Source organism: Poecilia reticulata, chromosome 4 (genome assembly GCF_904066995.2).
Source record: "Poecilia reticulata chromosome 4, P_reticulata-male-v2, whole genome shotgun sequence".
Taxonomy (NCBI): Eukaryota; Metazoa; Chordata; class Actinopteri; order Cyprinodontiformes; family Poeciliidae; genus Poecilia; species Poecilia reticulata.
The window spans coordinates 25,052,702-25,076,126 of NC_088833.1; the positions used below are offsets into that span (position 1 = coordinate 25,052,702).

The window sequence follows — 23,425 nt, forward strand, 5'->3', positions numbered from 1 at the left end:
ATTTCTTTGAAGAGTGATAGATGGTAGGCTATGTAGGAATCGGTGAGACCTGGGTAGAGTTCGCTGGTCTGGGGGCAATCCTCCACAGCAGCTGGCTGCCAGGAATCATCTCCACAGTGTCTGCAGCAGGGGAGGGCACGCCCTCCTGATCCCCACTGCTACCCTGGTAGAACAAACACACAGCAGCTCTCAGCACGACATGGAGGGTACAGTAAACGGCAATGCACTTAAGTGAGAGAACAACACCAAAGTAGTGCAAACACAAATCTTTTTAAGAGATAAATATGTGTAGATCTAAGCTATTCTGTCTTTAATCTTCAGTGCTCCTAATCCTCTTCCGTAGATTGAGATGAAAAATCGCTACATTTGTTACATTTTCAGCTGGTGCCGTTCACTTTCACACCGCATTCTGTCAGACGAACCAAACTATTTGAAAAACCTGTCCGAAACAAACCGGACTTTCTCGACAAACAAACTAGAGTTCGGTTAAAAGCCGACTACACACGTTCTGATGTCAACGCACCCCAAGTTGCACTGGATTTTATTTTGGCGTATCAGACTGCAAGGGTGAATACAAAATCAGATAATATATATATACTTTAAAAATTTTGAAAACCATCTGTCACTTTCCTTCAACTTCACAATTAGGCGTCACATTGTGCTGGTCTATCTTATTAAAAAAAAACTAACAAATACATTGAAGTTTTTGGTTGTGATGTAACGAAATATGAAAGGTTTCAAAGTTCAAGCCCAAGCAGTCGCCTATATCTCTCTACGGTCCGACCATCAAAGCAGCGTATATTTCAGCAGTATATATTTGAGTGTTTGAAGTGACGACCAATGAAAAAGGATCAGACAGCTTTTCTCGACTATGTCCTGAAACGCTTCGCTCACTTAGCGGTTCAGATCTGCAGACGAGTTGGGCATTAAGCTACGAGCAGAGCTGCCCACATCGACTGTTTTCATCTCAGTCGAAACTCGAACAATGGCTCATTTTCCTTCCCCCCCCCCCCCCGAAAGGAAAGAAGCAACAGCTTCACTTTTTTTTTCTTTTTTTTTTAACTTTGCAATTAACTTCATGTTGTTGCCGACCCCCGCTGAGTAATTCATACCGCTTTTCCGGCTTTCTTCTCCTCGGCTCCTTTTTTGTCGCTTTTCTTGTGAGCTTCAAAGGCGGCCGGGTCGACGACGTAGAGGCACTCGGTCCACTTCCCGTACAGCGCGCACAGCTTCTTTTTGCTGTGAACCACACAGATACACAGGCAGACATGCACACGCCCTCAGGCATAAGCGAAACCGCAGATGACTTCAGTCGGTTTCGAGCGGCAAGCGATGGAAAAACCTCGAGGGAGACGAAGCTCCGAAATCCAACGCGAGCGCTTTCGTGAGTCGAGAGTTTTCAGGAAATTTCAGCTAAAAGTTTTTGACTTTTGTGTTGCTTTTCTGCCGCATCTGTTAAGTGAATGTCTATTTTTTTCCCCCAAAACGACTAAAGTCGTTATAGGTCAGAGCGCTCCAGCTGTGAGTATTCTGAGCACCGCTTCATTTTGGATCAGTGTATAAACAGCAGTTTGCTCTTTGAACATTAGCTCTGTAAAGCGTATTAGCTTTGGGATTAACGCTTCTTTACATGGTGCCTGTTCAATAAGCTAAACAAACAAAACTACTAGGGCTTTTATAAAACGGTGGCGAATGGGTAGGAGAACAATCTGTGTTGCATGTTTGAATTTGAAACTCACTGCACCAAGTCATATTTGGTGCCTGATGTGAAAGCAGAGCTGACGGTTACTCTAAGCATCCGAATAAATCTGATCTGTGCCGGAATATTTAGCCAAATGAAGGAATGTAAACTATCAGGTAGCAATGGAAAAAAAAAATGCAGTTCTTATAACAGAGAGAGAGAAACAAAGATTTTCCAAACACTCAAGAGTAAACTGGAATTAAAAACAAGCATTTAGAGTATGTTGTGAATTCCACGTTGAATTTTTTTTTTTTGAAGGAATAAAAGAGTAATTTTAAACTAAAATAATGTTAAAAGCTGCAGTAAGTAATTTTGATCATTTGTTTTATATATTTGTTGAAACTGTCACGATGTTGTAACAGAATAACATGAGACAGATAATCTGTGAAATCAAGCTCCTCTGCCTTCTTCCAGTGTCTCTACTGCCATCTGCAGAAATGAACGCTTGATCGGAAACAACTAATCAGAGCCAGGAGGAGGGCCTGGTTCTGATTGGATGACGGTGGACCGGTAGTGTTCCTGTAACATTATTTTGTTTCTCCACCATTAGCACTGCTGCAGTGCATGCACAAGCATGACTGACAGCAGCAAGACCCTCCTCCTGGCTCTGATTGGTTGTCTCTGACTGGAAACGGTGCATTTCTTCAGATGGTAATGGGACAACAGGGAGGAGGCAGAGGAGCAAAAAGTTTTCATAGACTATCTGTCTCATGTTATACTGTCACAATATGGTGACAGCTTTAACAAATATGTAAAAAAAAATCTATATTTTTTAGAAAAATTACATATCACAGCTTTAAGGAAACCCATTTAAAACTTCCTCTGAATGCTGTGCTCACTGTACCTTTTATCAAGAATGTAACCTTCAACTTTATGCAGCTCCTTCCCAAAAAGTCCACATGGTTTGAAATTGAGGCAGCACTTTTCACCAGTCCTAGAGAAAACAAAGGAATAAAGTGTCAAAGCCATCAACAATTACAACAGCAACACTTCACAATGATTTCCACTCTGCTGAATCACACAAGACATTTTTATCAAAGTCAAATTGAGTCAAACCGAATGACGGAAACGTTGCCGACCCTTTCTACAGTACATGAACTCTCTTTGTATTTGTTTAAATGTAAAGCTCTTCTGGTGTTTTTGTTGGTTTTTTTGTGCTGAGCCATCTCTCTTTGATAGCTTCCTGCTCAACATTTTCTCGTTCCTGCAGAAAGCACGCCACGTAATCAGCTGATTTTGACTCGATTTGACTGTAGGTGAATGGGGTTCTTTTTAGTCTTTTCAATAAATAAATAATTGGACTGCACTGGAATGAAGCTAATTGATTCAAATTGAATTTGGGCCAAATTGTAAACACGGTATGATTTGGAACCGCTTATTTTAATGACACTAGTTGTGAACTAGTGCTGTATAAGAAAGAAAAAAACAAAGCTGGCTGCCAGCCAACCGCTTCACAAGTTGCTTAATGTAAAACTCCCAGCAGAATCTGGAAACTATTTTAAACTTCACAAATAAATTAGGGATTTAACCCTGAAAAGACAAAGTCCTTGTGCGACTTCCTTTGAAAAAGTCTCACTGTGCCTCATCTTTATTGTTTGAAACCCCGTATGTGTGTGTGTGTGTGTATGCGCGTGTGTGTGTGTGTGCGTGGTGATGTATGCAGCACACCTCCTCGCTTTGTTGTTTGGGATTTAAATTTCAAAGTGATGTAGCATAATAAGAAACAATTTAGCTCTTAAGAGAAAGAAGCTGTTTTCCTTTTAGTCGTGATGCTGCAAATACACATCCACCAATCAGCCATAATGACTAATATTGAGTTGGTGTCTCTTTTGTTCCCCCAAAAAAACAAGCTTCGACCAGCAGGGGGGTCGTCTCCTCGAATCAGGCCCCATCAGATGGACATTTGTCGCAGTCCGGAAGCCGGATAAACTTTTCCACTGAACACGCCTGTATTCCTGCAGCTGCTTTTCAGAGGAAAGGCCTCCACTTACGAGCAAAACTTCTCCGTTGGGAAGTAAGAGTCAAAGCAAACTCCATGGAAATGTCAAGAGGAAAGCTTTTCCAGAAATACGATGATGCAACAGGATTTTGTATTCGTTATATTAAGGCTGATTGGGATATAATAAAACACGGGGAGCATTTTATAACATTTAACACATTTTCATAATGGATCTTGATCTGACCTGTGGTTGATCACCTCCACATTCCCATACTGCTCGATCCACAGCTGGCCCACGATGATGTTGTGAACACAACAGGTAGGGTTTGTCCATGTGTAGGCTTCGTTGTGCCTGAAAGAAAATAAATAATAATAAAAATAACGTCTCAAACTTAAAAGAACGAACGTGGCTGTACAGGTTTGGTTTTGCTCTCACTTGGGCAGCTCCAGCGTGATGATGCCTTTTGGCTCGGCCTCCACACTCTTGCCCCAGAACTTCAGCTTGGGGTAGATGGATCCATGAAACACAAAGTCCTGTTTCAGACCTTCGGCGTGGAAGGCGCTGACCGGAGGGTGGTGGCTCACCTGCTCCGATATGAGCCTGAAGCCCAGGTCGTCTCTGGGGGAACGTACGGTACGAAAAGGTCACAAAGGTCAAGCTGCACGTCGCACTCTGCTCAAAACCACATCGGTAACGAGAAACAAGATGATGGCCGAGGCATTTGAATGCATTCATCATCGATATAAATGTCTTTCATTTCTGGTTTCTTTTCTCTAATCCATGCAAGTTCAAAATTATACATTCGGGCTCAAGTTTATCCATCCACATCTTATTACGATTCTGGGTAAAAGATGGAAAAACTCTGATTTAACACCACTTTTTCTTTTAATAGAAGAGTTAAATGTGTTGCTTTCCTCACATAGACCACCTTTTTGACCGCCTTCAGCCTTCATGCCGTCATTCCAGACACTCCATTAGCCTGTTTCAAGAATTACAAACTAGATTTGATGCGTTTGGGATCACAGCTCTTCTGGAAAACTTGCTGTGGCTGGCAAAAGTATTCATTCTTGTGAACTTTTCCACATTGTGTCACATTACAGCCATAGACACAAATCTGTTGCGTTAGAATTTAAAGAGAAAGACCAACACAAAGTGGTACGCAATTGTGAAGTAAAAAGAGAATTATACAAGATTCAAATAATTTTTTACAAATAAAAAATAGAAGAATGGGCAAATATTTTAGTCACTAGATTTGGGATGCAGTCTTCCTCATCCTCACTAATTCATTCATTTATTTTGTATGATGCACCAGTATCAGTGATTAAAAAGTATTGGCCCCTGAATATATGTAAAAGCTGCATCACTGGGTTTTGAAATCAACAAACGTAAATGAACTATCGTTCCTGGAGTGGTTGAGTATGAAGCTGGATGTATGACAGAGGCTCGTTGATGGCTAATAAAAACATCTGTTTTTTTCTTCAATTGGACTTCCAAATATTCAAAATGTACAAGTTTGAACTTCTGTGTATTAGAAAAAATTTACATAAATTGCTTAAACGTTTTTAAATGAAGTGAATTCAATTCAAAAACGGTTCAAATGCATCCTTCAAACCCCATAAACAGCACAGCTGTAATTGCGACATTAGCTTTGAAACGGAAACGTCTTTGAAAAACCTTTTTAATATTCAAACGCTGTCCTGCTGCTCCACCCACCTGACCAGCTCATAGGTTTCTCCCAGCAGGGGGTTGAAGGGTTTACCTGTCCGCTCCCACTGGGAGGCCACAGCGGACACTGCGAACGCCGCCACGCACTGCGGCGGACAAACACACACACAAAAAAAAAAACACACTCCGGATCAAACACACTGGCCTCCGACGTAATAAAACTTTGGCTCGTCTAAAGGGAACATAATGATGGAGCGGAAAGCAGTTTGCTCACTCCAACTCCGGGACGTTAAAGAAAACTGCTCCACCTTCATCCTCTCGATGGAGTCGGAAGACGAATTGGCCTGATGGATGAGGTACGTGTGCTCCATGTACTCCGTCAGACGCTGCAGGAAGCTGAGCGGCTCGTTGAAAATGACCGGCATTGTGATCTTGGAAAGCTCCTGAAAGAGACGGGGCAGAGAGACGAGGTTTCATCACAAAGAGGGCCTCAGTGTTCCTTCACACGCCGTTCCTCAGGGGATGAATTATTTATGCTGCGTTTTCTAAAGGCTTGAGACATATTTGATCAAACATGGCAGTAATACGCGGCTACTATGGATAAAGAAAGTTCAACAGCAACGTCACACTGCGGGAAACAAAGAAAAGGCTTCAGAAAGCCCAATCTGGAAGCTAGAGGTTAACAGGAATTATGGGGTATTTTTAATATTCCATGCCTCAATTTAGATAATCGTATTTAATCTGGAATTACAGCTACAGTATAAACATAATTAAAAATGCTAATAAACAATAATCTGCTGCCATGTCAATAAGGTGGATTCCCACACTTTATGGGCACTTCTCTAATTATCATAAATGAATCATATTTTACCTCAATTAGAATAAATTCTGGTAGTAGTTTTAAAAATATTTCTTTAATCCTGATTTTTTTTCCGCAAGAGGAAAGCAGAGACTGTTCTAGAAATCTTTTATGATTCCATTTCTCCAGATATAATTATCTGTCAAAATGTAGCACTTTACCAATATCCCTTATGAAAACTTATTGGAAGGTTATTAAGCAGCTTCTGAATAAGGATAAAAGGAGGAAATACTTTCCCACCGAAGTTTTATGATGAATTTGGAGAACACTCAGAACCGACTAATATTGCTATTGTGCTTTAAATCATTTTCTTTTCTTTTTTTTGACAATCATTATTATAAATTTAGACTCTGCAGAGGGAACTATTTCTAATTTTCTGTGTGTCTCTTAACCTCCTCACTGCAACTCTGTGAGAGATTTTAATGACATGATTCATAATTTAAAGGTTGTTTTTTTTGCTGGTCAATGCGGTAAAATAAAAAGTGGTGGTTAAGTTTAAATTAAAGATTTGGTACTTTGATGACTTTTAGATTTTCTAAGACACAACAGTCTGGTTATCTTAAAACAGCTCCAGGAAATACCATTTTGTAAATCTGGAGGTTGTAAATTTTGCCAGAGGAGCGTCCTTCCTTTGCCCTCCAACGCTTTTAAAAGATATTCTCGAGGGGCTAGATTGTGGCCAGATTTTTAGGTGGATACTAGCGTAAAACAGCTACAAGATCCAGAGTCCTTCAGGGATACACACCAAGACCACTTTTATTTCTTGTTAATATGATTTGTCAGATGCTCTTTGTCTCCTGTACATTTTTCTGGCAATATCTTTTATCTAGAAGACGTCTCCTTGTAGCTTTAGAGATAAACTTCCACCACAGGCAGCTGGACCTGGGCTCCCCTGGTGAAAAGAAAATCATGAAAAACAACTCAGAGTACTCATGCAACTGCACGATATCATGTGACTTTCTTATTTGTGTGTTAATGTCATAGTTCCTGGTTACATTTATAACTAGTGGCATTTTCTGGATGAAGGCTGAAATGTTTTGAACACAGTGTGTTTTTCAGATAGCTAACCTGGATGTGTAAAAATACTTCAAAGGCAAACAAGAAAATTGAGTGCGTTTACTTGTTTTTTCCCCACTTTATATATTTGTAATCTATTACAACACAATCTATTAGAGAGTAGTACATTTAGTTTGCTTCGTCTGGTGTTTTCACTGTGCAAAATCTAAAAAAAAAAGGTTTAAGTAACGCTAACCAATAGGCTAAGCTCAAGAACAATGCTATCATGGTTAGCACACAATAACGCCAACATGCTGGAGCTCAGCAGGTTCTTATCCGCATTTAAATTTACCTTAGGAATAAGATTGAATTAATGAACCCAGCGCACTGACATTTAGCATAATAATTTATTTTCCAAGTGTTGAGGCAGCATCAGAGTTGTAGGCATGCGTTTGATGTTGTTACATCAAGAACATCGTACAAGTGGCAACTTTAAAGACCTGCGCACACACACACAGCAAGAAGAGAGAAATAAGTTACTTTACTTGAGGCTAAAAAAAATAAAAAACAAAGTTCTTGCTGTGGCAAGGCCAATTTATATTTCACAAGAACTAAAGCCCAGATCTCCCAGGCAATATTCATAGGTCTCTCCCACTGCTGCATATCCACTTCATATTCCTCAGACATCACATGAGAAAAAGGTTTTTCAGTCAGAATACGCATCAAGGTACAAGCACTTGTACAGAATGATGCCATTTAGCTCCTACAGTCCTGGGAGAGAGAACAACATTTTATGTCCTTGTGTGTGATACATAGACTCCAACTTTTACTGTTCCCTTTCTTCTTCTTCTTCTTCTTCTTTCCTTTCCACAACTCTGCAGAAAGCAACATTTGGCTCTTTGCTAGCTGAAAGTCATATTCACTAGCTTGATGCTAACCACTCAATGTTAGCCTTAGCTAATGAGTAAGTAGCGGACTGTTTTTTTTTCTGACCCCAACTTTTTTTGTTGCTCTATATTATGCGGTAATATTATGTGGTTTTTGATGTCATCATCAAAAACATAAAACTGGAAGGTCAGCTAGCAGCATTATGATTTTTGTGTTCATATTTGTAGGAGATGTGGTTTTTTTTGTAGATAACAGATTTAGCAAAAGATCTGTCAGCGGATCCGATTAAGCATGAAAACAGAGCAGTTGTGTTTTTTTCCCCCCCGTTTTCCCCGAATAAAGAGCTTTTAGATTTTTAAGCATTTTCACACAAGCGGAGTCATGAACCTGTTCCAGAGCGCATCGCTGACATTTAATTTGAACCGATTACACGCCTGCACCATGTAATGCGATGTGAGAAGGTTGCGCTCATCATTAAAGGGAGGCTGGCGCTGCAACTAAAAGCAGCGAGGGTCGCAGAGCAGAGATAAACCAACTAAAGCCCACTTTGAACCTCAGATGTGGGGAATTTCTTCATTTACTTCTTTTTTTTTTGAACTTCTCCATTTTAAATTTTTGAGGCTGACTTTTCTTTTTAAATATATATATTAGAATCACGGGCAACCTGGAAAATCAGTGCTTCCTATTTATCAGTTTATCGTTTTATTTATGCTGCAATCATTGAGGTTGAAATTCCTTTATTTTACTCAGATTTACATACAAATAAAATCATTTATATGTAAAAACGAAAAATGTAAAAAAAAATTATGTTTGCTTCATGGAAATGTTTCTTAAAACTTTGCAACTTAACAAGACGTGCCTCTTAAACACCCAACACACTGTTGAGGTTCTGCTTTTTTTTTTAATGGGTCATGAAGATATGTTGCTGTAGCAACATAAATAACGCACCAGCAGATCCTGCAGCATATGCAGACCTTTCGCAAAAAAGTTAAATGATATGTAAGAGATGTATTTTATCCTCTTTTGTTAAATTTACACAAGTGTTCGGCCTGATTTATGCCTCCTGGTTCTCTCTACGGAGAGTTTCTTCTAGTGGTTCCAACGGTAGGTCAGCCTGACCTACTTTTTAAATAGTTAATAATGGTCTGACCACTTGGAAGCCCCAATAGAGATTAAAGTGCTCACAAAAAAATGAGCTTCATCCCAAGATGGTCAGGCGATCATTAAATATGTCGGAAAAAAAGCCCCACATTGAAAGAAGCTTAGTGACGTCTTAGCACACAGAAAACGCAACATTCTTTATCGCAGTACACACTACATAGCTACTTTGTAATCTATTGTAACACAATCTAGAGCTACTTAGTAGAAAAAATAGAAACTGATACATCACATGATCTGTTTCAGCTTCTGCCTTCAGGTAGTAGACACAAAGACGATTCAAACACGACTAAAGTTTAAATACAGGTTTTACCAAAAGGGAGTTGTTACACTAAATACCTGTCGTATGACTGCTCTCTTATTTATTTATTGATTTTATTTTATTTTTTGAAGAAATTGTGCAAGAGGTAGTTGTCAAAATATGCGGATGTCTTCTTTCTTTTAGTGTGAACAGATTCTCATTTTAATGGAAGGTATATATCTGTATTTTATATTCTTTTTCTGATTTTAAGACAGATTTTTGTTTTACAGTGGAGAAAAGCACTTCAGTCTGACAGAAAGGTTTCTATTCTATTTTCTTCTTTTCTATAATCTACACAAGGTAGAGTCACGGTAGAACATTTCCATGTACAATGTGGAAATCTTTCAAATGATAAGCTTAATCCTGTTGGTCCATTTACAACGACAAAAATAAAAGAATAAAAAAACCTTAAAATTTGCACCCGAGCAGCAGTGTAGCCGCCACCTGTAAGCCTGGCGCCAACCGAACCAACATCTGAACGTCGTGCTCACCATTCCGATGCAGTTCCTCAGAATGCTCCAGATGCTGAAGTCATTTCTCGAGAACATCGGCGCAGGTAAGCTCGCCCTGAAAAAATTTGCATGCATAATTACATGTACTCCATAATTCATGTGCAATTTATTTGCGTTGAGCAAGTAGCGCTTCAGAAGCTTTAGGAGAGCCGCGGTATCGAGACGAATAATAGTTGCAGGTGTCAGTTCGAGAAGGTGAATTCAAAGTAAAGGAAAGTAGGTGCTATAAAAGTGCGAAGGTTAGGAAAGAAACTCCAGACAAGACACAAACGAGACGCGTCGGAATCGTTCGAGCTTTTTCTGTACGCAGGATAAATGAAAACAAAAAGCTAACGGCGGCGATTTAAAGGATGCCCGAATCGTGTGAGCCACTGAGGGATCAGCAAACACGGGATCACACTCCTAACTGATTGTTGCATTACACCGTGACCTTATCAATATTTAACAAAGTGTCACAGAGCTAAGGCCCGCTCAATACAACCCTTTCCTGTGGCTTTACCAGGCAGAATCTCGCTCTAAATTATTCACACTACGAAGTGGAAAGACCTGAGGGAGGATAAAGAAGAACGGAGGAAAAAAAAAAAAAAAAGACCGGGGGGCGGAAAGAACCAGCCGACCTCTCAGAGCAGGTAAGAGCATCTGCAACAATAAGAGACTTATAGGAGAAAAATGGCCCCTTTGCTGAGTTAGTTCATCTTTAAGCCAGAGATGAAAGGCGCAGGGGGAGTGTGGCCAATTTGGGAAACCGTGGGGGCATATTGCACTTCTGACCTGTGCTTTGTTATCCCGTTGGACTGAGTCTCGTCCCTGTCTCCATGGTGATCCTCCTGCAACATGCTGGTGGCGGGGCTGCTACACGGGCTGCTTAGCATGACAGAGCCTTCGTCCTCCTCCTCGTCCTCTTCAAAGGAATTGCTGGCCACCGTCTCAAAGCCGCTCAGGGAGAGCTCAGAGCCTGACTCTGATAGAGACGAGGAGACATGGTGATGAGTCACTATGCTCAGAGGAGAGCTGGGGGGGTACAAAGGCTGATAACACGGAGTATAAAGCTTACTTTAATTAATAGACGGGGTGGGGAAAAAAAAGGTGCTTCTTTAAATCTGATTGACAAGTAAGAGCAAACAGAGAGGCTTATAAATGGGAAAACTTGTAGGAGCTGTTTTTATGTCGCAGGCAACGACTGCAACACTGTGCTCGATGTTTAAAAGAGCGTATTCATGGCAGATTTACAGATAATAACAAGGTCATTTCTTATGTCTTTCATTTGTTATTCAATTGTTGATTATTTAAACCATATCAGGTCCCCAAAGATGCTTGTCTAGGCAAAAGTACTCCAAAAAAAATAAAAAGATCTGTCAATTCCACCAAAATAAGTTTTCTATTGTGTCCAGTTGCATAAATGGTAGCTAATAAAACATTTCTGTTTTGAGTAACAGTAACTTTACTCAAAACTGTAAAGTTACTGTGCTTGAATTTGGGCAATTCATGCATGAATCCCCACTGGCTGCTCACAAACTCAAGGCCTGGGGGCCAAACGTGGCCCGCTGAACCTTTTCTTGAGGCCCTCTAGACTCCAGAGAGATAACAGAGCCTTCAAGAAAATGGCTGTGTGCCCAGTAATTACTTTATCAATCAAATCAAAGCAGTTTTTAATCTGCGTTCTGCCAAATAACATTGACTACTTAACTATTTGTGTATATTTTGACCATTTATTGAGGAGTTTTATCAATATTTTCCCACAACTAGTCTTTTTGAACACAATCATGATCCAAATTTGGCCCGAAATAATAAGGACTAAACTACGGCTTCACAAACACAACGTCATAAATTCAGCATTATTGATCACTTTGTCTGTTCACATGATAAAAACCAATCTGCTGAGATCACAGGTCACGTGCTTTGTTTCAGATCTAAAGTAAAGAGGAGCGGCTTACAACTCAACTCTTTTTTCATTTAGCCAATGAGAGAGCAAGTCTTCAGTCAGAGAACAGTAAGGCTGAGAACAGCAAAGTAGCTGAAATGTTTCTGAGTTTCAGCCCACGTCGGTCAGAGAAAAGTGACGCTATGAATTGTTAGAAGTCTTTTGGAAATCTCTTAGTGAATGTTAGGACATGCTAGACACGCCACCACATGTATCACCAAAACAACATTCAAATTTAACATCGAATTCAGAATCAGTTTTAAATTAGCAGTAGGCTGCGTGACAACAACCTCTCTCTCATGCATGCTGTGTGACAGCGCCTCTGTTCCTGCTAGAGGGAATTAAAGACTGTTCATAAGAAAAGGGGTAAAAAAATATATATATATTTTGATTGGTCTGATGTTGGATTGGCCTACAATGTTTTTTGTTATTCTCAAGTGTTTGTTTAAAAAAAAAAGAAAGGAAAGGAAAGAAAATCATGATGGTATGAAATGCCCAGAATTGTGATAACGCTGTTTAATTTACAGGACTCCGTGTTTGTTTGGCCTAAAGTTAAAAGTACCTGCACTTTCAAAAATCAAAATTAAAAAAATAAAAACCTGAAGATCAGAAACCAGCTGGAGTGATTATCATGAACATGAAAAAAAACATCAGAAATGGTGCAAACCAAAAATCTGCATCATAAACGGGGGAGTATTTTCATTTCATCCTGCTTTTCATACGTGAAGTTTATTGAATAGTAACAATTATGCAATTTTCATTGTTGTCAATCAAGAAAGCAAGATTAACTTAATTTTCTCCCAAGCTTCAACATTGTTAGAATTTACCTAAAATTCCTGTAATGAATGAAAATTTCCACTACTGATCACTCAGCTGTGATGCAACTATCTACAGTAAACGTCATAAGCGCACAGAAAAAGATAAAATGCTTTAATGACGACAGATAAATCCCTCAAACTCCAACTAGTTGACCAAAAGTCATCAAACATCAGTCAGACATGTCATTTTAACTAAAAACCCGGCAAACTTGAGTCTCGCACATACCGAAGGAATTCACCGGCAGCAACAACGGAAAAAAAAAAAAAAAAAAGTATCCCGGTGTCCCACAGGTGAACGAGAGTGCAGCGAGCGTGAACGGGAACGGCGGCCTGCCTCCCTCCGAGTCCTGAGAGCGTTCGATAACTTGTCAACTCACCAGACACGGCGTCGTGGAACTCATCCTCGCTCAGGGCGCTGCGCGGTGACGATCCCTTGACGACGGATTGCTCAAGTTCGTGGTGCTCCGTGGCCAGAGTCTGCAGCGCCTCGGAGAGGATCTTGTTCTTCTCCACCTCCTGCTCCAATTTCACACTGCGCACCTGAGCTCGCCACGCACACACACACACACACACATGCACACACACACACGCACACACACACGCACACACGCACACACACACACACAGCCAAAACACACACACACATACGCAGACAAAAGAAGGACAGATTAATCACTGACTGAAAAACAAAAAAAAAAAAAAGAAAAGAAAGGGTGGGGGGGAGATTCTGCTTTGCACTTTTAGTAACTACTGATTGACAGTCTGCTACTCTCTTGGCGACCAAAAGTCAATTCTCAAGGAAAACAGAAGGCAAACACTCCTGGCCATCAGACAGGTTGTGATGGCAGTCGGTCTCCCAATAATCAGCATGTCAAATGATTGATCCTCCTCTCTTTTATCAGAGCCACAGAAAGAGAGAGGCGGCTGAGAGGGACGAGCCACACTTCTCTGTAACAGAGGACGGCTCCCTTGATGTCGGCGTCTCAAATGGCCTGCTGGAGAACATGATTCCTGTGCAGGCGAGACCGATCGGATGACAGCGGCTGGATGCTGAATAAACCATTAGTTAAAACCCTACCTTGACACAAAACGCAGAAGTATTCGCATCCCCTGATTTTGTTTCACAATTCTGTCAACGTACAACTACAAAACGTCGGCGTGTTTCCATGGGACTGTTTGCGACAGGCCAACGGAGAGTAGAGATGAGGTGAGAGAAGTGGAGGGAAAACAGTACATCATTTTCAAACACATAAAACCTTGAAGAATATGATTTTTTGTAGAATTGTTTTTGATGTTTGCAATTAAAGATGCAAGTCTGTTGCCCTGGAGGTTTTGTCCATTCCTTGGAGAATAGCTCAAACTTCAATTTGCATTCAGAGTGAATGAGAACAGCAATTTTAGGTATTGTCAGGCTCACAATTGAATTTGGGTTTGAACTTTGACTGGACCATTTTAACATGAACATTTTAACAATTATACAACAGTACATCTTGGAAAAGCAGAAGGAGGACCTCCTACACAATCAACGAGAATGCAGCAATTGGTTTTTGGATGGTAAGTCAACAACAAAGCACTTGTCTTTTCCAGCAGCCGTTGTACAGCGCATGCAGCGGTAAAACCAGCTGAGCAAACGTGCTTGGAGCTCAGTTTGGGTTACGGGGCAATGGGCTCTGCTTTGCTGGGGTTGCTAGGTAACGATGCAGCGTCCATTGATTGTGATTTAACGATTGGGAGGTTTTTGAAACGGCTCATTTTCCAGGCATGAGAAAACAAAAACTTACTGCCAGAAAACAGCTGGGTGTGTTTTTATAAACACTTGGGTGGTTTTAGAGGCAGTAGAGACCCAAATGGAAGTACAAAAACATGCAAAAATGTTTAAATAACATAAACGTTACACATGAAGTGACCCGTGAAAGCAATTTGTTGCACTGGCTTTTATTTAGGGCTGCTGGATTATTACAGGTACGGCGTGATACGTGTTGACAAAAAGAAGGGATTCAATTTCAGCTGCACCTTCACAAAAATCCATTTCTACTGCCGCTAATGATGGGCTGGCGTTTTATTAATTCAGTTGGAGATCGCTGACCCCGCAGTCAGAGAGACAAAAAAATACATATCTGCCTACAGACAAAAGAAAACGAGCTGAAATAGGGTAAAAAGACCCAGAGCTTCAAGTTCAGGGAAATTCTGGCAGCCAACCTCTCCAGAGGTGGCGCTACAGGACTGGGGCAGCTGGAAGTGATTCAGCTTTTCCACCGTGTGTGCGAGTCTTGCCGGGCCATTCACACTCCTAACCTGTCATGTGCAAACTGTGCCATTCAGTGCAGGTCTATTGAACGGCGATCTCTAGGATTTTATGAGCCCATCATTGAGTGCTCTGCAGCTGGAGGCCGCGGCTCAAAAGCCGGCACAGCTGAGCGATCAAGGCCCAGCGTAGCTGTAAACACCAAACTCTGCGCCCGCCCCGTTTCTGAAGCAGGAAGAGTCTGCTTCAGAAACGGGGCAGCGGCGCCGTCTACGCTAAAGATCTCTCGGGAATTCTGTCTCTCTGTTGAACGAGAAAGAGTAAAACCCTTCACTCACATGACCACAGATGGTTATTTTATTTTATTTTTTTGTCCTTCCTCACTTCTAGTGTTGCTCATAATTTAGGCTTTTGTGTTCTGTCACTTTGCTCGTGCCTTTGTCTGTTTTCCCTTTAAAAAAGAAAAAAGAATTATGCAAAACGGACCTGAATCTGTGCATTATCATGTGAAGGCGAGCTCGCGTGGATTTACATACCCAGCAGTTCATGAGTGCCTTTACTCAGCAGTCCATCAAAACCGGCGGCACGACTACACAACGCAGAGGTTTTAATAAGCAGAGCTGTGCCAGCGGTGGCTAATTCTCATTCTAGCGTCACGTTCAGATTTAAATCTGGTTCGGAATAAGAAACCGTCAGCAACTACAAAAAGAGAGAGTCCCAAATCTACTAATTAAAACGTTACAGCCACCATTACAGAACTAATGAAACCTTAAGTTATAACACAGAGAGCGTAGACAGTCTTTATTTCTTTTAATTATTCGGTCTATTTATTTTGCCTCAGCCCCAACAAACCTATTTCAACCCTTAGCGAATAATCTCTCTGCACAAACGGGCAACTGAATCTAGTCTTGCCAGCGCAGTCTCTTCATTACGGGGCTTGATGATGAAAACAGAAAGAAGAATGCAAACGGTGAAGCACATGAACACGCACAGAAACAATGACGCGTTGCGCTACACCGGCAGCTGAAGTCTCTTGATTGGCCGAGGATATGGCAGCTTTGCTCACCAACGGGGATTCAGCTGCAAAGTTCAACTTTGCCATTCCTGGGAAATTATGTCTTCACTAGCTTTAAATAAAAATATTTTACTTATTCCAAATTCCGTCAGACTGCAGATTTCTTCTAGATGAGAGATGGCATCATTGCGTTCAGATCTTTGCAACCACTAAACTTAATTTATTTAACAGATGAAACTATAACATATTCATAAAGTGGAATGAATAACGACTGTGTGAAAAATGAATTTAACTCTTTATAGTCTGTTACCCTAAACTAACATAAAATCCATAGCAACTAACTGCTTAGACACAAGAAATTTACATTTAATGCCACACGTTCCAGATTTTTAATTCAAAACAATTAGAAAGCCATGCGTTATTTATTCTCCTCCCATTTTACATGTATTAACTATTTCTGTTTTGGGTAAAAATCTCTTTGTGGCTGTGATGTGATGAAATTTGAAGACTTTTTGCAAGAGACAATAAACCCATGCAGCGTTATAATCCGGTGTGTCGATATTACGTCAGGCTTGCAGAGTAAATTTATCTCTTCATAGAAATCTCTCAACAAATCAAACGTTGCGTGTTAATTCTTCCGTTCAGCCACGGTTGTTCACAACTGATACCATTAAATTTTCCAAAAGGCATCAACATAAAAGTATCACTTTTACGTCATTTCACTTGGAATATACTGGAGTGAAATATTCTACACGCAGACTGTGATGGTATGCCAAGTTTTGTTGCTACTGTGGGTTTAATCTATAAACTGCCTCAAAAATACGCGTGTCAGTGATCTGAAGGCTCACAAGAAAAAGCCTTTAGCTTAGCGTAAAATGCAGCAGGAAGTGTGGAAGCTAAAAAAAACAAACTTATTGCATGCAGCACAGAAAGGCTACCACGAACCTGACTTATTTAAATAAATAAACATCATCATCATCGCTACGCTTTAAATCGAATTTTATACATCTACTGCAGTGGCAGCAGTGCCTGTTGTGAACCACATGCAAGCAGGAGATGAAATATCAAAGCCTACAGAATCCTTAGAGGAAAAACTTGTCCCTCGGTTTATAGTCACATCACTCTTACTAGCTAATTTCACAGGAAGTTCTCACGAAGCACAAATGCAAAAACAGCATTTTAATCGGAGGGAAAGTACCAAAGCAGAACCGAGGGTCAGAAACTAGAAGAATCCTGCTGATTGCAGCATTCAGAGGGTTTATAGAGAAACCCGAAAAACAAAGAAACACTTGACCGGGCTCAGCCTGCACGGTTCAGGCTCTGGGCCCAAAAATCCTGAACAAGCTCCCCTTTGATAAATAAAATGAGAACAACGACGGTCTTTTGTTGTCACTCTTATTATTTATGTCTGATATTAAAATTTGCAATATGAATTTTGCATTTACGCGCGGAAAACAGAAGGAACGTAAAAAATAATGATAAAAAAAGGGGCAACTACTATTTTTCACAGTACCTTAGGAAATGCACTACTAATTTTTGCTTAACAATGTTCTGAAAATCCTCAAAGAGTTTAGCGGGAGGAGGTTTAGTTGTTTAAATTGTTGGACACTCACCCCCTCCTGTCTGGAGAAGAGGCTGAGGCAGGCGGCGAGACTGGAGGCCGTCTCGCTGGACAAGTCGCAGATCTCCTGCATCTTCTGCAGCGCAGCCGAAGGAAATCCTGCCGGGATCAAACAGAAAACCAGACGATTAAAAAAATAAATAAAAATTGAAATAACTAAATAAAAATGCCTTAAAGCTTCTTTCAGAAACTTTCAAAAGAACTTCAAAAAGCAGGCAAATCGCTGAAATCCCTAACAACCAAAACAGACAGAATATTCTTAATTAGCAGTAATTCAGTCGTTTTTTAATCACGCCGTATAATCTGTTTGATGATGCTTTCAGTTTTAATCACGAGCCTTTCATTTCTGCTCTTAAACTTTTGAAAGCCGTTGAACTTTCTTTCTCCTCACATGTGGATGGGAGCAAAACTGAGGAACAAAACGTAGAAAACGAACAGAGAAACATGGCGTATCCTTGACGGAGATGAACGCAGTTTGGTGATGCAAGCAAATTATATCCTCCTGCTTTTGGAGTCGACTCTTTTAACCTCTTTCTTATGGCTCTGTGCCAATAAATCATAAACTAAATATATTATTACTAAAGATAAATGAAAACGTAATTGCATTAGAAGAGTTTCAGAGATAAGTAAAGTGATTGTAAAGCCACCTTGAAGCGGTTCTCTCTCACTGCTTTAGTTTTCTCTTTAATTTGTCACCTATGTGCTGATAACACAGCGAAGGGGTTGGAAGAAAAAAAAAAAAAACACAACAAAACGAAACAGGAGTGATGGTGAAATAGTAGGTTTTACGTTCTGACAGCCCGTCATTTTTCAGCATGGACAGGAACGCCGCCACCTCCTGTTCCAGCTTCTTCTGGCTGACCTCCGCCGCCTGGTGAGTCAGAGAGACGTGAGAAAGATGCACATGAGCGAGGGAGGCGGCGGCGCGTGTCGGGATGAGGCGCTCCTCGTTCGCAGGAAACGCTCCGGACCATTGTCCCAACACGCTCATTATGTATGTCTTTGTTTACAGCCACCTGTAGCGAGTCCGTCAGTTCCCCTAGCGACATGCCTGCCTCTTCCTCCTCCTCCTCCTCGCTGCCCTGCTCCTGGGAGCAGTAGTGCGTGCTGTAGGCCGAGTGCTCCTCCAGCGCATCCAGCCACGCCTGGAGGGAAAAGAAAAAACTATTTTTATTTGTCTTCTTTTAACTGTTGTGACAAGCGGCGTGTGACCGATTTAGCTACGAAAAGTGGAAACGAAGAGGTTTAAGATAAAATTAGAGACATTTTTACATGAAAGTCAGAGAAAATGGAAGGAAGGGAAATGGGTTGTTACAGCGCTACGTAAAAGTACCTAAAGATATGACAAGGTTACTTTTAGTAGCAAGTATTAATTCAGTTTTAGTCATTAGAATTTAGTTTTAGTCAGGATTTAATCATCTTGTTGTATTTTTCACCTTTAGTCTAATTTCAAATCAGACTTGTGCCAGATTTACTGAAAATGCTGTTTTCCTTTTCTTTGCTTTATGTCATAACTTGACTTAAGGCATTAATATATTAATCCCAATGCAAAATTTTTTCTTTACATCTACATTTAAGCTAAAATTATTCATACCCCTGACAGATCTAGATTTAAAATTATATTATTTCTTTTTTTTTTTTTTTGCTACAGGAGACAATAAAATTAGGTAAAAGAAAAGTAAACTACCATCAGGTGGTTGTAATTACAGGAAATGTTATTAAGCAATAAATCACTTTAGTCTCATCTGTACACGAAACATTAGTCCAGAGATCTGATGAACGTAAACTTAGATCTTTTAATACATTCACTGATATTAAAGGTAAACTTTAGACATTTATAATCATAGTTGTTGTTGTTTGCATTCATTTAAATGAGGGGGAAAGAAAACGCTGTGGATCAAAATTATTGTGAAAGATTTCCATCAACAAAATTAATAATTACTCCTTAAACGTTGTCCTTTTTCTCACTTTCCAGCCACAAACTTTAAAGTGTTTCACTGGGATCCAATCACACAGAGCAACAGATAGTATGACCTGATTAAAGAGGCATTCAATTTATTAAAAAAAAAACCAAAAAAACTGTGTGTCGTGTATTTGCACTTAACCACAGACCTCCTCCATCCTGATAAAATGATCTAGTTCAAGTAGTTGTCTTTCGAGGTCACCCAACAGCAAATCCATGAAGGACTTAAAGGTTTACTTGCCTTCCCTTCTTGGCCCAATAAATAACACAAACGTTTGTGGTTATAATGGAATAAATCATGAACATATTCAGGAGTTAAAAATCTATTTGCAGGGAAATGCATCTCGCACAATGACGAATAGCTGGCGGCGGCTTCTCACCTCGTTCTGAAAGATTAAAATTGTATAAAAAGATCAAAAACTGGCACATTTTATTCATCCGGGGGAAAAGAAAATATCATGCAAACTGAAAAGCCTTCACCTCTTTGCTGTGTTGATACTAAATTAATTGTGGCAATTTATCACCTCTAACAGATTTATTTATTTTTTTATTTTCAAAGTTTGGTTGCAGAATTTCAGACACGCATAGAAGGATAAAGTTTTGGTCGCTGCGACGACGCACAGGAAGCTGTTATCGTCTGACAGCCACAGATAACAATCAGAACTGAGACGGGACGTTACATAAGATCGAACATGATAGAAAGAGCATTTCTGTGCTCAATGCCAAATTTCTGTTTTTGCTTCACATCCTTCATAGTAAATATATATATATATTCTTAGCTCTCTCTTCTTTCTGCAGCTCATTTCATTCTGATCCAGAATGAAATATCCAGAGCAGTAAAAGCCCGATTCGCTCTGACGTAGTTTTACAGCCCCAGTGATAACTAATAGTCATATAAATTTCAGGATGTATGACTAAGCTGTTTATGGCATTATGCGCTGGACTCTTAATTCAGGTCCAGTTAAAATAAAACAATGATTCAATATTACGTCATAGGTTGACTGAGCGAAAACAAGATTTCTGTCTTGCAAAAATCAACATTGAGTTGTAACGTTTTCAAATGTTGTTACATTGCAACCAGAACAGCTCAGTGCATATTATTGGGATATCATGTGAAATATATGGAAATGATAGATGATTAGAAAAAGTTATTCTGCCCGGTATTTATTGTAAAAAATGTGTAGGTTTGAATCTAACCCAGTCTGTCTGGCTGCATGCTGTCCCGCTGGAACGCTTTCCACCACTTTGAATTACACCGCAGCTGAAATGTGTGGCACACAAATAAACTTTCCTACAATTCAGTTCAAATTCAAAAATGCTTCACTGACCCCAAAGAGACATTAAGTGTTGCTATAACTCATTTTATTAAAGGTTCTTCAACTTTCTGACCTTGAATTTTGGCCAGAAAGTTCAATTCTAGTCTTAAAAAAACAATTTATTGTCTTCCACATGTTTGCTATGCCTCCTACACTGGTTTCAACAATGACTTTTTATACTTTTGTTAATATGAACAAAATTTCTTTCACTTCACAACAATGTAATACTTTGCACCCCTTCATATTAAGACAGGCTGTTTTTTTTAAAACACATTTGTACTCACTGGCTTTTAATGCAGGGTGGGACGTTCATTTGTTGGACATTTTTATGTTTTACTTTCTCTCTTATATCGTGTTTGTAATTTCTTTTATGCTGGAATTACTGTTATTTGTCGTTTTGTTTTGGTGTGCAGCCAACAGTGGTTCTTAACCCTCCTGTTGTCCTCATTTTCTGTGTATAGGGAAAACACATACAAATCTCGGTCATTTTGACCCGAGGACAACAGGAGGGTTTTAAATATACGATTTGATTTGTGTTGGTCCATCACATGAAATCTCAATAAAATACATGAAAATTTGAAGCTAAATGGCAACAAGATGCAAAAAAAAATGTTTTATTAATTCTGCAAAGAAGGCCAGAAGAACATGATGAGACACTGTAATGGCAGCAGATGGTTGACAGCAAACTCTCTCCTTATTATACTTGCAAATTGTATGAAGAATTAGGATGATTTTGTGAAATGAATCTAAATATTTCAGATTCCTCCTCCTGAAAGGCACTTTTTCTTTAAATATATATATATATATATATATATATATATATATATATATATATATATATATATATCAGCAGCTAAATTAAACTAATATGCTAGAACATAACGCAACAAATTCAAGGCAGGTCGGATTCGTCCTCTGGCTGGAAGACGTGCCGGTAGAAACATGATTCATGCATAACTCCATAAATCAAATTGATCTATCCGTTACATACAGACTGACAGAGTGAGACTATAAAGGTTTAAGTTCTGTTAATGGTGACGACCTCGTGCAGCAGAAAAAACATGATTCTTGATTAGCGTTAAAAATAATTCCTTTTTAAAGCATATGATCATTTTTCAAACATCAAGGCCACAAAAGCTTTCGAGTGCAGAGGGCCAACGACCGGTTCACTTCGAAGAATACATGCGATTCCTGGAAGTGATTCTCTGTCAGATACTTTCCTCCCTTCACAGGGACCTTTAGATGCATTGCATAATTTACCTTTCTCTCCGTCTGTGATTAATTATGGTTTTCTATTCCCGACCACAGAAAGTGGAGGCGATATAAACTTACTTTTCTAGTCGCCTCCGGTTCACTTTTCGGGCAAACCTTGAAGTGATGCACGCTGTCATCGAAGCACTTGAGGGTAAATAAGCAGTTATCTTTGGCTCGTATCTGGAGAGAACAGAAGCATAAATATTTGCTTTAGCCGAAAGCTGCGCAAAGGCAGATTGAATAAAAAGTCAAAAATGAAAGCCGGGTACTTTAGAGCCGGCTTACCAAGCAGTGAGCGTTTGTGAGCGACTTGCAGCCCTGCCTTCTGACATTTGCGGCTGCATCGGACCTACGTTTGACAGAGGGGAGAAGTGAAGTCTCAGAAATCCAGACGAAAAAAAAAAAGGTTTTCTCTATTTTACTGGAGAAGCCAGACAGGTAAAGGTTTCCCACACATTTATCTGGAGAAAGGTTTGTTTTTTCCATTTTCTTTTCACAGCTGAGGTTAGAGTTGAACTTACTGCTTTGGGTACCAGGATATAACCCCGTCCAGCACAACGACCCAGTAGGAGCGCCAGCCGAAAAACCGGGAGCTCTGTGAGGTGGAAAATGAGAACAAAACACGCATTTTGTATTTTCAGAAGTAATTAAAAAAAAAAGAAAAAAAAAAGCATGTTGAAGCACTTGGGAAACACTTAGCTTTCCCCGACTAATTAACTCAGAAGGTATAATGAGGATAAAGTCATTTCAGAGGGTTCCCCAGTACCGCGGAAACAGAAGTCTGTTGGTTTCTGAATGCTAAAAAGCTTCTTGCATGAACATCTAAGAGGTAATTACAACTGGGCTTATTTTTAGCTGACATCTGGTATGCATACATGGGAATGACTGAAAGAAAACAACAGGCCTGTGTTGACAGTAATGAAGGCATGTCATCCAGCGAAGCAACACGGGTCGGATGCCTCCTGTTCATTTTTGGCTTTTATCTTGTTAACAGAATACATTTCCTGTTGATCTCTTAAAGTGCTGTAATTATTTTTATTTCTGGATGCTATGAGTACCTGTGTGTGTGCAGGGATGCTGGATGTAGGGTCACCTGACAGCTGCAGCTCCACTGGGTTTGTTTATTGCATATCAAAAGATGTCAGACTGATTCTTCTATTTTTTGTTTGTTTGTTTTTGCAGAAAACTATGTTGAAGGCATCTGGTGGTAAT

The 23,425-nt window shown here is 40.0% G+C and overlaps 1 protein-coding gene across 2 annotated transcripts in view; it reads right to left on the minus strand.

Moving 5' to 3' along the window:
* Positions 1–23,425, minus strand: part of osbpl1a (oxysterol binding protein-like 1A) — a 40,106-nt gene that overhangs the window by 1,922 nt on the left and 14,759 nt on the right. For both annotated transcript variants that reach the window (XM_008407416.3, XM_008407415.3), the window contains exons 10-25: positions 22,735–22,808; positions 22,499–22,562; positions 22,292–22,393; positions 18,697–18,825; positions 18,470–18,551; positions 17,673–17,779; positions 13,177–13,339; positions 10,832–11,021; positions 10,040–10,115; positions 5,655–5,789; positions 5,395–5,492; positions 4,117–4,299; positions 3,925–4,032; positions 2,586–2,675; positions 1,113–1,239; positions 50–163 (exon numbers count right to left, since the gene is read on the minus strand). In XM_008407416.3, coding sequence (XP_008405638.2) covers positions 50–163; positions 1,113–1,239; positions 2,586–2,675; positions 3,925–4,032; positions 4,117–4,299; positions 5,395–5,492; positions 5,655–5,789; positions 10,040–10,115; positions 10,832–11,021; positions 13,177–13,339; positions 17,673–17,779; positions 18,470–18,551; positions 18,697–18,825; positions 22,292–22,393; positions 22,499–22,562; positions 22,735–22,808 — 1,842 coding nt within the window. The remainder of the gene's footprint in view (positions 1–49; positions 164–1,112; positions 1,240–2,585; positions 2,676–3,924; positions 4,033–4,116; positions 4,300–5,394; positions 5,493–5,654; positions 5,790–10,039; positions 10,116–10,831; positions 11,022–13,176; positions 13,340–17,672; positions 17,780–18,469; positions 18,552–18,696; positions 18,826–22,291; positions 22,394–22,498; positions 22,563–22,734; positions 22,809–23,425) is intronic.